The sequence below is a fragment of the Parambassis ranga genome, chromosome 1, assembly GCF_900634625.1.
Source record: "Parambassis ranga chromosome 1, fParRan2.1, whole genome shotgun sequence".
Lineage (NCBI taxonomy): Eukaryota > Metazoa > Chordata > Actinopteri > Ambassidae > Parambassis > Parambassis ranga.
In genome coordinates, this window is record NC_041022.1 from 7,652,912 (window position 1) to 7,664,060 (window position 11,149).

Sequence of the window (11,149 nt, forward strand, 5' to 3'; positions counted from 1 at the left end):
CTTGCATGGATGTAAATGTAGATCCACACAAGCTTGAAGATGAGAGAGAAGGAAAGAGAGAACTAAAACATGGCAGAATTCTCCCTGTAACCATGATAACCTACTCTGTAATGATCCAATATGTCCATCTCACCATTTCATGTAATACAGTGTTGTTTCTGAGTCCATTTCCATCAAATGGCTATCATTATGCCTCCCTCTCACCCTTCACCGTGTCCATCCCCGTCTCACTAATCCACTCCGCCTTCTCTTTCCTTTCTCCTTGTGCATCTTTCACCGCTCAATCTCACTTCATCCGCCTGTGACAGCTGTGGAATTGCAATCAATACAGTGGCTGCACCCAGCTGAGAGATTCAAACCATCTGTATCCATCGGCCTCAGACAGCAGAAAGGACACAGTCTGTGCGGCAGAATGAATGTTAGGGCAAGCTCAGTTAGTGCTGATCCATATTTATGGTGCTCCTATCCTGTCACTGTGCAGCTGTCTAAACTGCAGGTAACACAAATACATGTCAGCAATGTAACAGCTAAGAGTGTTGCTTAATTTTTGGAGAGCGCAACAACACTTGATGCCCACACGTTTCATGCCTGCTTGTGGATGACTGCGAGTCTTTAGGGCCTGAAGATAGCTGAGCAGGATGGGGAAAAGTAGGTCAAATAGCAAGCTGCTGATTGATAGTGAATGAAGGGAGGGGAGGCAGGGCAAGAGTGGGAGGACTTAGTCACTGCACAGAAGTCCTGGAACAGTGTCCAAGGAAAGGCTGTGCATGGCTCAGAGGATACATGGACGCACACAAACACAGAGAAAATTATGAAAATATGGGTTATGACTCACAGTAGCTCTAAGAAAACGGGAGGCAAATGCTATTGACAGAGCCTCTTTCAGATTAGGCATCATAATAGAAAGATTTTTGTGAAAATGTGAAGATAGTTTTTCCTGTGTATCTTTTAGATGCCAATTCAATGCATCAGGAAACCAGATTTGCTTTCTTATAGTCAAATTTGATTGACAGTATTTTCCTGAAGAACCTTAGCCTCAATTTAGATCCTGCATACAGAGCAAGTTGGAACATAGTTTCTATCATAGTATATCAAAATCCACTGATGGTCAGATAAGGTCCTGATTTTAGCTCTCTGCACCCAGTGGGTCCAACTATGCTTTGTGACAACCAGAAATATATATATATGTATATATATCTGGGTAAACATCCATTCGTCCTTCTTTAAAAAATGTAAGTGTCCAATGGTCTTCTATATGCAACATAACAACTTAGAAAGCACATTGTTCAGCATAGGATGAGAAAGGAGAGCTTCCCATAGCAGTATAGCTTCAGGGAGGAGGAGGTAGAGAAAAAAAATGCAGAAAAAGAGAGAAATAAAAAGAGTCTTGGCACAACTCTTAATGGAGGCAGGCACTCATTTATCATCCTAAGTAGCTGAGTGTTCTTTTAATATGCTTGAGTGCAGAGGCGTGCAAGTCTGTGTGTGTGAATGTGTGTGCAGAGGGAGAGAGAGAGAGATTAAAGATGAGCAAAAGTAGGTCAAAGACCCATGTAGGACACTGTGTCATCGTGTATGAGGGGATGTATCAACATCATAATAGCTTTGGTTTCACCCAATAAGGGATGGCTGAATCACACAATGAGAAATAAAGGAGATGTAAGACCAGGCTGTGTGCTTCCTTAAAAAGGCAAATTAATGTCCTTAAAAACATCACAAAGGCAGACGAGCAGCTTTTCCTAAGACTAAAACCCAGTTTTCTCCTAAATAAATGTAAAGTCTTGTTTGCAGGCTGAAAGATTTCTAACTTTCAGTGCCAACATCACACTGATGACAGGAGACATAAACCAGAATAAATGAAGTGTGTTCGTCAAATACATCTCAGCACTGTCAGTTGGGCAGCTGAAGCTTCCTCTCACATATGCTTTGCGTACACACTGGCACTAGTATGGCTTGTAAGCAGAGGCCTGATGTCACAGGCAGTAACTCTTTTGTGATCTAGAGACGGACATTTTGGTGCTGGAGCTTGTCGTCTGAGGTCATAGTTAAAATAGTGTTGCCTCACTTGACTGATGGATGGTCAGTGACAGATAGAAGAAGACAAGTGGACAGAGAAACACAGCAGCAGCTGAAGGATGCTGGCGATTACCCTTCAGGTGTCTGCACACACACACACACATAGCCCTGCTTTCCATCTGGAAGCGTGCGTCCTGTTTTCTATTCCCAATGACAAGATGGTGGTGGCTTGCAGCGAACGTCACCTGTCCCTGACAACAATCAAGGACCTCACATACACACACACAAACCTCAGAAACATTTATGTCTCTGTGTGTTTTTTTTATGTTGTGTTGTGTTCACTTGTGTTAAATCACCTGACACGCTCTGTCTGGACTCCCCAGAAGAAAACGTAAAACAAAAATAGAATCATCCACATGTCCTTATGCCTCAGCATGACAGACACAGACAGACATGCCTTAACACAAACGCACACAGACTGGCACACAAACAACCGCTGATAAACACACTGACTCTCATGTAAATATAAACACAATGATGTCTTCTCTGTGGATGGAACGTATGACAACAGTAGATAAGGTCAGTGAGTTAGAGTTTCAGAGTCAGGTCACGCTTTATTCTGGGCTCCAACTGACCACATACTAATGATCAAAACTGAAGGAAAGGAACAGAAGAAGAAGAAGAAAGGATGTAGAATGGCAGATCAAATATGGTCTCCTTCTTAAAAAGGTTTTTTTCTTAAGACCAGTGAGCGTTTTATACAAACTGTATCAGAAGTATGCATATAAATCTCATTGGAGACACCATGAGGCCTGTGCAGTTTGTGGTGGTGTGCTGTCGCAGTACTTATCATCCAGAAAAGGGTCAGATGCTGTGATGGCTGAGATTCCTATTTGCTGGTTTGTTGTGAAGAAGTAACTGTGACGGGTGAAGCAGAAGTTAGGGGGGATGCCAAGAGGGCTTTGGCTCAGAAGTGGTACTTTAGAAAAACAAACAGAAGAGGACAAAGACGAGTGGAAAACGCCTCAGATCGGGTAAACAGTGCAGGATAAATCTGTCTTGTCTAGAAGAACTTTAATAGGTCTAGCTGCACAAGTTAATGTGAGGTCTTGTCAAAACCAAACCTCCGGGGCTGAGAAATGAAACCTATTGCAGAAGTGTCAGAAAAGTGCCATGGCCCCTCACAGCCCCTCACAGCCTCTGCGGCCTGGATCCTATAGTGAATCAGTCCGCACAGACCTCCAGATTAAAACATCCATCTTTACAGCAGAAAAATGAGACAACTGTACAGAGATTGAGTTCAATGTAACTCACTGTTTTTAGGTATATTAACACTTAACATTTCGTGTAATTAGGGTGTGGCTGCTTTGAGTGACAGGCTTGTACCGACTCACATCACACACTTCCTGATCCTGCAGACAATGGCAATACCAGTGCAGTGATGGTCAGAGCTCAGCTGTGCTGACTTTTAGAAATCTATGGATGATGTCATCAATGGTTCATCTAGTTATTTACCATCTGGTCAAATACGGCATTTATGATAAGTACCTATCTTGTACCATTTTAGATTAACATGTCCAGATCCACCAATGCAACTATGCCTTTGAAACTGCACACACATTAATCTCTAACACAGGCTGTTAAATCAGGTCATTTGTAATGTTTGTTGATAGTAACCTGAGTTTCAGGCATTTGTTGACATTTTACTGCTTTTCTATTCAAGTCATGATGCCAGAGCTTCCTGGAATTTGACTTCACTGTCAGCCAGCAGCAGAAGAGCAGCTGTTGAAGGGAATGCTCTTCGAGTCCAACTGTGTGCATGTGTGTGTGTGTGTGTATAATTGTGTATGCTTGTGAATACATCCTTGTAGGTGAGCCCAGTGTGTAGGTGGACTAGCTAATGAGGATAGAGGAATTTGTATGCTGCTGCCTCTTCTCTTTCTCTTACAGTCTTTTTCCTTCTTCGATAAATGAGAAAGAGTTAATTTAACACTGAAATAATCATTTGATGTGATGCGATGAAACAAAATGCTGAGGGAGATAAAACATTTCCTGTACTATTATGATCAGAGACACACATACGTGCAATTTAGAGTCACCAATTGAGGGTCAGGTCTCAGCACTTTATTTAACCCTTTTGTGACCTAGTGCTCTGATACTATAGGTGCTCTTCAAGAAATCCTTCTATTGTTCTGATATATAATAACCTTTTATCATACTATCTGAAACCAGAATAAAGCATCTGCATCACAGCAGGGTCAGTTGATGTGCAGTAGAATCAGTTTTGTGCGTTGTTTATCTGAAAATGTGTTGCTGCTCCACAGCTGTGCCAATGTTTGTTCCGTATTCAGAAGGCTGAATGAGATGTAGAGCATGTAATCTGAACCTCCCAGTGCATATAGCAGTAGGGGAAGTGGGGTGGGGGGGGGTCAGGTGTGAAATATTGTCAATTTTTCTGTAAGCTGGAAGTAGGATCAAGATGCATTAGAATCATTTGACAGGTTGAAATGTTGCTTTTGTCCGTGCACATTGTGAAATTGCCCAGCCTGGTGCGATTTTTATTTAATAAGAATGAATAGTGATGACAATGGTGGTGACTAATTGATGACGATGTGTGTTCTGTGCTTTGGGCTCATTTGTTGGAACATTTCCAGGAAGTTAAAAACAAATTCTGCTGAATGCGATGGCTGCTCGCCTTCTCAGAATCGCTGCGTTCTCGCCTTCGCAGAATCGCAGCGTGCACACACCTGCCTGTGCTCACGTCTGTCCTGTACAGTTGGTCTGCTTGCACTCTACATATTATGTAAAAATACCTTAACATTAAAATGTCCTCCTCCTTTTTCTCTCTTTTCTACAGTGTGGCAAAGGAGCAGAGAACTTTGACAAGTTCTTCACACGCACCCAGCCTCAGCTCACACCGCCGGACGAGCTGGTCATCGCCAACATCGACCAGGCCGAGTTTTCCGGCTTCTCTTTCATCAACCCACAGTTTGTAAACCCGTCGCTCTCCAACAGTGTATGAGAAAGATGTGGAAATGTATGAAGAACCTCCCTGCTCACCATCAACCTACTTAAACCAAACCGCCACCCCAACATCTGACTTTACTGAGGCCCAGATTAGATCCAGATATATTGGTGTTACCCTGTGCAGGATTGTAGGGCATGTTCAATGTTTTTTTTTTTTTTGCCAGTATAGATTAGATTTGAAAATTAAATCCTTTAGTTTAAAGACGAGTCTTTTCCTCCTACCTGGAGCTCCGAGACAGAAGGACGCCAGGCTTCATTTATCTATGCCAGAGCATTAGATGATTGATTAACCTAACACCTATACAAATCTCAGTGGATAGAAATGATTGTCAGATCTAATTGGTGGGTTTTTATTTAGAATTATTGCTGACATTATGTGATGATGAGTACTCACAGTGTAGACGCTATAGCCAAATATGAACGACGGGTGGAGTGCAGGCGTCGGAACTGCAACTCGTTTACAGTTTTTCTCCAGTTGATTTCATAGTTTTGGTGTCTAATTAACTTTTTATCATAGAGTATGGATTCTCAACTTCCAGTGTGCGTAGCAAGAGAATGAAGAGTTATAAAACAAAACATATGCAGCCTGTAAAAAATGAGAAACTTAGTGTGAAAGTATTAGTTTTAATTTATCCAAGTCTAATATCAACAGTATAGAACGAAGAAAGAAAAAAAAAAATCAACCATCTGTTTCTTTGCCCTAATGGAGCTGCAGACTGTGTGTACTTGTCAATAGTTTTGTGGACACTATGTGGACACACAGTAAACTTTAATCACTTTAGTACGTGGGCAGTCTCACAGCATCTTTAAAAAAAATCAACAGTTTACAACAGTTTGTCATATTTTAAGACTAAACAGTGTTAATCGCTGTTTTCATCCCATGCTACACCCACCTACAACAGCTACGAGGCCTCCCATCGGTCCTAAAAGTCTTCACAAAACATTGTTGAGGCATTTTATTAGTCATATCAATTGATGTCATCGTGTATTAATCATGCAAATGCTGTGTTGCATTACAGTATCCTCCCCTCAAAAGCTGATAAAACACACTTTCTCTTCTTCTTCTTAGTTTTCCTGAGAACCAACTTTTACGTTTAATCATTCTTTGCATCCCTTTGTGTTTCTGTGTTACTTGTGATCTCATACATATTTTTCCATTAGATCAGATTAATATTTTAATGTATCAAAAAAAAACAGTGTGTAACTCCTTTGTAAATAATCATGAGTTATTTTAAAAAAAGAGTATAGCAAGTTACAGTTTTTATACCAACAGCTGAATGTGCTTTTATTACATTAATTAGATAAGCCAATATTTCTATGTGTAAAAAAAAAGAAAAAGAAAAAAGAACCCGGTTTAGTTTAGATCACCTTTATAACAGCTGGATGTCTGTAATAGAGTCCAGATTTAGCAGGTTGTGATAAATATCTGTTCTTGTTTTTGTCAGATGTATCTGATTTAGTTTGACTGCCAGTTGTGTGATGACTGAAAGCTTGTCTGGCTGTTGAGTGTCCTATATGTACCTGCATGCAGTCAGAAGGCATCATTCATGCATGTCATTATGCTAAAAGCTGCATGCTACAAAGTATGAAACCCCAAAGAGTCATGATGTCAAAGTGACACTCCATTCATGGTCTAACTCAACAAAGTCATCCCTTTTGTAGTCTTTAATATATTTTTCTGTTTTTGTCCTCTGTGAACCACAGTGGTCATGGTTAGCTTATATCTGTGTTCATTACAAGGGACTCTTGTAAAATCATTCAAACCGCTGCTTAATACTACATTTTTACTTCAAACTATACATAAAAATTTAACCTTAGTCCCACTTTAAAAACTCTGTAAGCATTAATGTAGAGTGGCCATATTTAAAATGGGACATTTTACATGAATTGTTCTGAAAGTACTCACTAAAGGACTCACTATAGGATTTTTCAAGCGATAACACTTGTGCACAAAGGAGTTTACACTGTAAACCTAACAGCACTAGAAATAGTTCAATGAAATAAAATAGTAAAGTAACATCTGTGTCCACCTTTAGCAAACGAATTGTAACACATGTTACAGCTAAGCTAAAGCTGGAGTCCATCCATCCATCCATTTTCTACCGCTTATCCGGGGCTGGGACACCCAGACTTCCCTCTCACCAGACACTTCTTCCAGCTCTTCTGGGGGATAGCTATAGTCACAAACACAAATTCTGGTATGGGCATTATCACAAATCAGTGAGGAGGGGGGGGGGGCAAACACACCAAGTACGCACTGTAGCTTTAAGATTGTGATTGAGTTAAGTGACCCAAGTGTTCTGATGCTCAGGAAGGATGTGCGTTTCAAAACAAAGCGGATGTAGTTTCGCCAAAAGAATGCAGATCACACAGGCTGACATCGAATCAACATTTATCATAGCTTATAAATTCAATACTTTTTTTTTACTATTTTTTTGTTTTTCATGTATTGAGATCAGTGCTCTCTTCTTAGAAGCTCGATGGCCGCTGGTTCCATTACCGTGACGAGGATGTGAGAGTCCAGATTTATTTGGTGAGTGCCCATTGCTTAGACCAGTAGACCAGTGGGACCACTCGCTCTGTAACGTCTCACAAATGAGGGTTTATCATACACTTACCCTAATGTTGTGTTGCTGTCACTTTGTCTGTGTTTTTTTTTTTCATTTTGCTGTTTATTTGTTGTGTTGTTGTCAATGTTGTTAACTTCTGCTTCTTCTTCTGCTTAAGAACTTCTGGAATGTCCTCAAGAATATATCCCATTAGAAAACTCGTGTCTGACTAATAGAGAGAGGAGCTGTTCGTACTATTTTGTCTAGTTTTTTCTTCTTCTGTGTTTCCTATCTTGTAGACCTTGCATGTGCCAAACCTGGAATACACCGGAACCCGACAATAGCAGCCTTGCACTAGCTGTAGTCACACAGATGACACTCGTAACCTGCCACGTACCACATACTATATAGCTGCCATGAGTATACCAATGCACATTGTGTCAGTACACTCAACAATGCCAGTCAGTTCGGTGGTTGACTTAACGTGCTCCTGTTCCCTGATCTTCTTCTAGCCTCGGTCAGAAAAAACATTTCAGCTTGTGGTCATTTGATTTAGACATGACATTAAACATCCACAGTGAAAATGTTCCTTGTATGTACTGAGTTTGCTCAGCCTCGACCTAATCTAAGCCTGACTTGCAACCTTTGTATGTGAGTATTCGCTGACTTCATGGTCTAGCTCCATCCCTTTAATAGAATCACTGTTGACTTGCCATGTATTGTCAAGCCGCAGTCAGTGTGGGCATAACAAGGATTAAGACTCTTCCCTCGTGTGCCTTTCCCAGCTTGTACAGATAGACTTTACGTCACTCGCTCTGACCCAAACACCCGTTCCATTTTTACTCCATTTTTACTCCATTTTTACTTTTGTGTTTTTAGATACGTTTTCAAACCGGTTTTCTTTACTTCATTTTATTCTGTATTACTGTGTTTAACACCTCAGAAATTTAGAGTTAAACTTCTTTAAGAATCACAGTTTTATTGACACCACTAACAGTCTAAAAGAAAGTACAACTGGATTCATCCTTGTGTGTCTGCTCGCTTTACCTATACCTCCCCGTGCCTCTTAATGACTGAATGATTAATAAATGTATTGACAAAATCATAAGATGATGGAAGCAGTGAATTCAGATGGATTAGCTTCAGTTAAATAAATGACGGGACGGATGAGGGTGGCTTGTTTGTAGAACAGTCCCTGGTGCCTCGTCACATTGAACCATCCATCCCTCCCTCCCTCTGTGTGGCTCCTTCATCTGTCATCTCCTTCCTCAGTGCCTGTCATTCCATCACCTTATTGATACTCTCTTCCACCTTTCAGCTTCCAAATACTTGGTCAGGAAAGCAGTTTCTTTGCTTACACTCAACAGAGATGGCGTCAGTTCCACCTGTCCCTCTTTTGCACTGGCTTCCACTAATGCAGCATATGAACGGCATTAGCCAAAGTTATTTGGTGTTTTTACTTTGTTTACATTCTGTTTCATGTCCTCACATTTCTGTTTTTAATTTAATTGATTTGAACAGCCAGATAACGATGAAGTATTTAATGAATCATTTCAGAGAGGGTTTTTTGTTTGTTTCAGATTAATCTCTTTTTCCTTTTTAGTCGCTCCTTTTGCTGTGTCACGTTCATTGTGAAATAAGGAAGTGAACTGCTGTCCTCTCGGCTGCAGGATCAGTGATGTGCAGGAATGCCTTACACTTAACCCATTCAGCAACATAATCTCTGACACACTCCTCTGCTCATTTATAATCTCTGCAGCCCTGTCCTTGTACATAAGCGACTTACAGTAGATACCTACATAGACTGTAAAAGAAGGAATATATTGTATTTTGCAAATGGTGTATGTTTGTTTTCCCTTCCTTGTCCAGCCTGAAACCTTTAAAATGAGTCTGAGCTACTTACCTTGTAATTGATTGTGTCATTTGTACCTAATGTATGATAATGCAAATAAAAAAAGCAAAATAATGTCCATACTTCTGTAAGCCAGTGTTTTTCTCTGTGTGTGTGTGTGTGTGTGTGTGTGTGTGTGTGTAGAACAGTCTATTGATTTTCTTACATAATGAGTTGGGACATGTGCATACTTTTCTATTTTTAGTCAGTGTCAGCTAGATCATCTGATGTCACTGGTACAGTTCTTTTAAAAGTCAGCAGGGAACAGCACATAGGTCACAAGAAGACTATGTGTTTAATGGCTGTCAAGCAGTGGCAGATGTGTGGACTGGTCCATTGTTAGACAATACAATAGTGAAGTATGACTGTGATTTTTACTTTGGACCTTTAAAATACTGGAATCTTATTTCATTGTAGTTCTTCAAATTATTAAGTGTTCATTTTATACTTCATGTCTCACACAACTCTTGAGCTGAAGGAGCTTATAGCCTGTGTGGGGATATGAGACAGTAAGGGCTGAGAGCATATGCAGGGGTGTGAGTTTGTGCAGGGGATTGCAGACTGAGCGCCCATCCTGGTGAAAATAAAAGGAGTGCTGGAGTGATTGAAGGCATAGTGTAGTACTCACTGCTGTCAGAAGTCATCAGCACTCTGATGACACTGCTCCATGACACTGCAAGGCCTTTTAAGTGTCCTCGTTTCCTTCTCATTCTTATTTAAAAGTAGGGTACTGAGGGCGAAAGAATGTAAAGGATGTAAATCCATTTTTCTGGTAGATCCATTATCGTATTGATGAGCGCAAAGTTTGCCACTATTTTCCTCCAACCTTGACCTCCCCTTCCTTTTAGATTCCCCTCAGACTTGTTAGCCTTCACGACTCACTTGATAGCTTTCATCTATCTTACTGATGTTTTCTCAAATGAGGGCCCATAATTACTTTAGCTCATCACTGGCAGCCAGCCAGTGTCCTCAGAGTTGTCAGGAGAGATTTGAAAGGTTTTACAACACTTTCACTTTTAGTCCAGCTTCTTTTTAATAGTCTGTTTCCTCCCTGGGCTACATAGGACAAACACACTGCGCAGTGTTTTCAGACAATGTATATCTGATTAGTAACAGCCCTGCAGTGTTGTTGACTGTAGGCACAGCTGGTGTGTGAGCTGCTGTTTAACATCTGCATGTCCACTGGCTTCTTCCTCTGTTACACATACACTGCACACATCCTCATATGTTATAAAAGAACCTGAACAAAAGATCACTGCAGTTCATCAGAGCCAAAATTTAAAGCATTACTCTGTATGCACACATTATTCCCATGGGCAGATTCTAAAATGTGTAACTTTTATTATCTCAGTAAGGCCACCTCCAGCTAGAGTAAATATTGTTTACATTCACAGGATTTTTGCTTTAAGAAGCTGTGACTTCCCAGCTTTAAAGAGCATGCCCACACACTTTTAGTGTCCACTCCTCTCTTTATGAGGATCTGTGGTTTAAGATCGTCCACTAATGAAAGAGGAAATGATGCAAAATGGGTCGAGTAAGGGGTGACTTTGCCTCACGGTGAGGCCAGTGAGCAGTTATGTTAAAGGCCAAGTCAGAATCAGGCCGATGACGGACTCTTTGTTCACTCCTGCCTCTGTTGTGTTGCTTAGTCATGATATTCACCACA

General features: G+C 40.7%; 1 protein-coding gene across 3 annotated transcripts in view; it reads left to right on the forward strand.

The window, feature by feature from the left end:
* Window positions 1–9,566, forward strand: part of prkcaa (protein kinase C, alpha, a) — a 122,797-nt gene extending 113,231 nt beyond the window's left edge. The window contains exons 17-19 of one of the 3 annotated variants that reach the window (XM_028417564.1): window positions 4,874–5,004; window positions 7,517–7,576; window positions 7,892–9,566. In XM_028417564.1, coding sequence (XP_028273365.1) covers window positions 4,874–5,004; window positions 7,517–7,559 — 174 coding nt within the window. In that variant the 3' untranslated portion in view covers window positions 7,560–7,576; window positions 7,892–9,566. The remainder of the gene's footprint in view (window positions 1–4,873; window positions 5,005–7,516; window positions 7,577–7,891) is intronic. The other 2 variants (XM_028417546.1, XM_028417554.1) reach the window with 2 other exon arrangements.
* The last annotated feature ends 1,583 nt before the right edge of the window (window positions 9,567–11,149 follow it).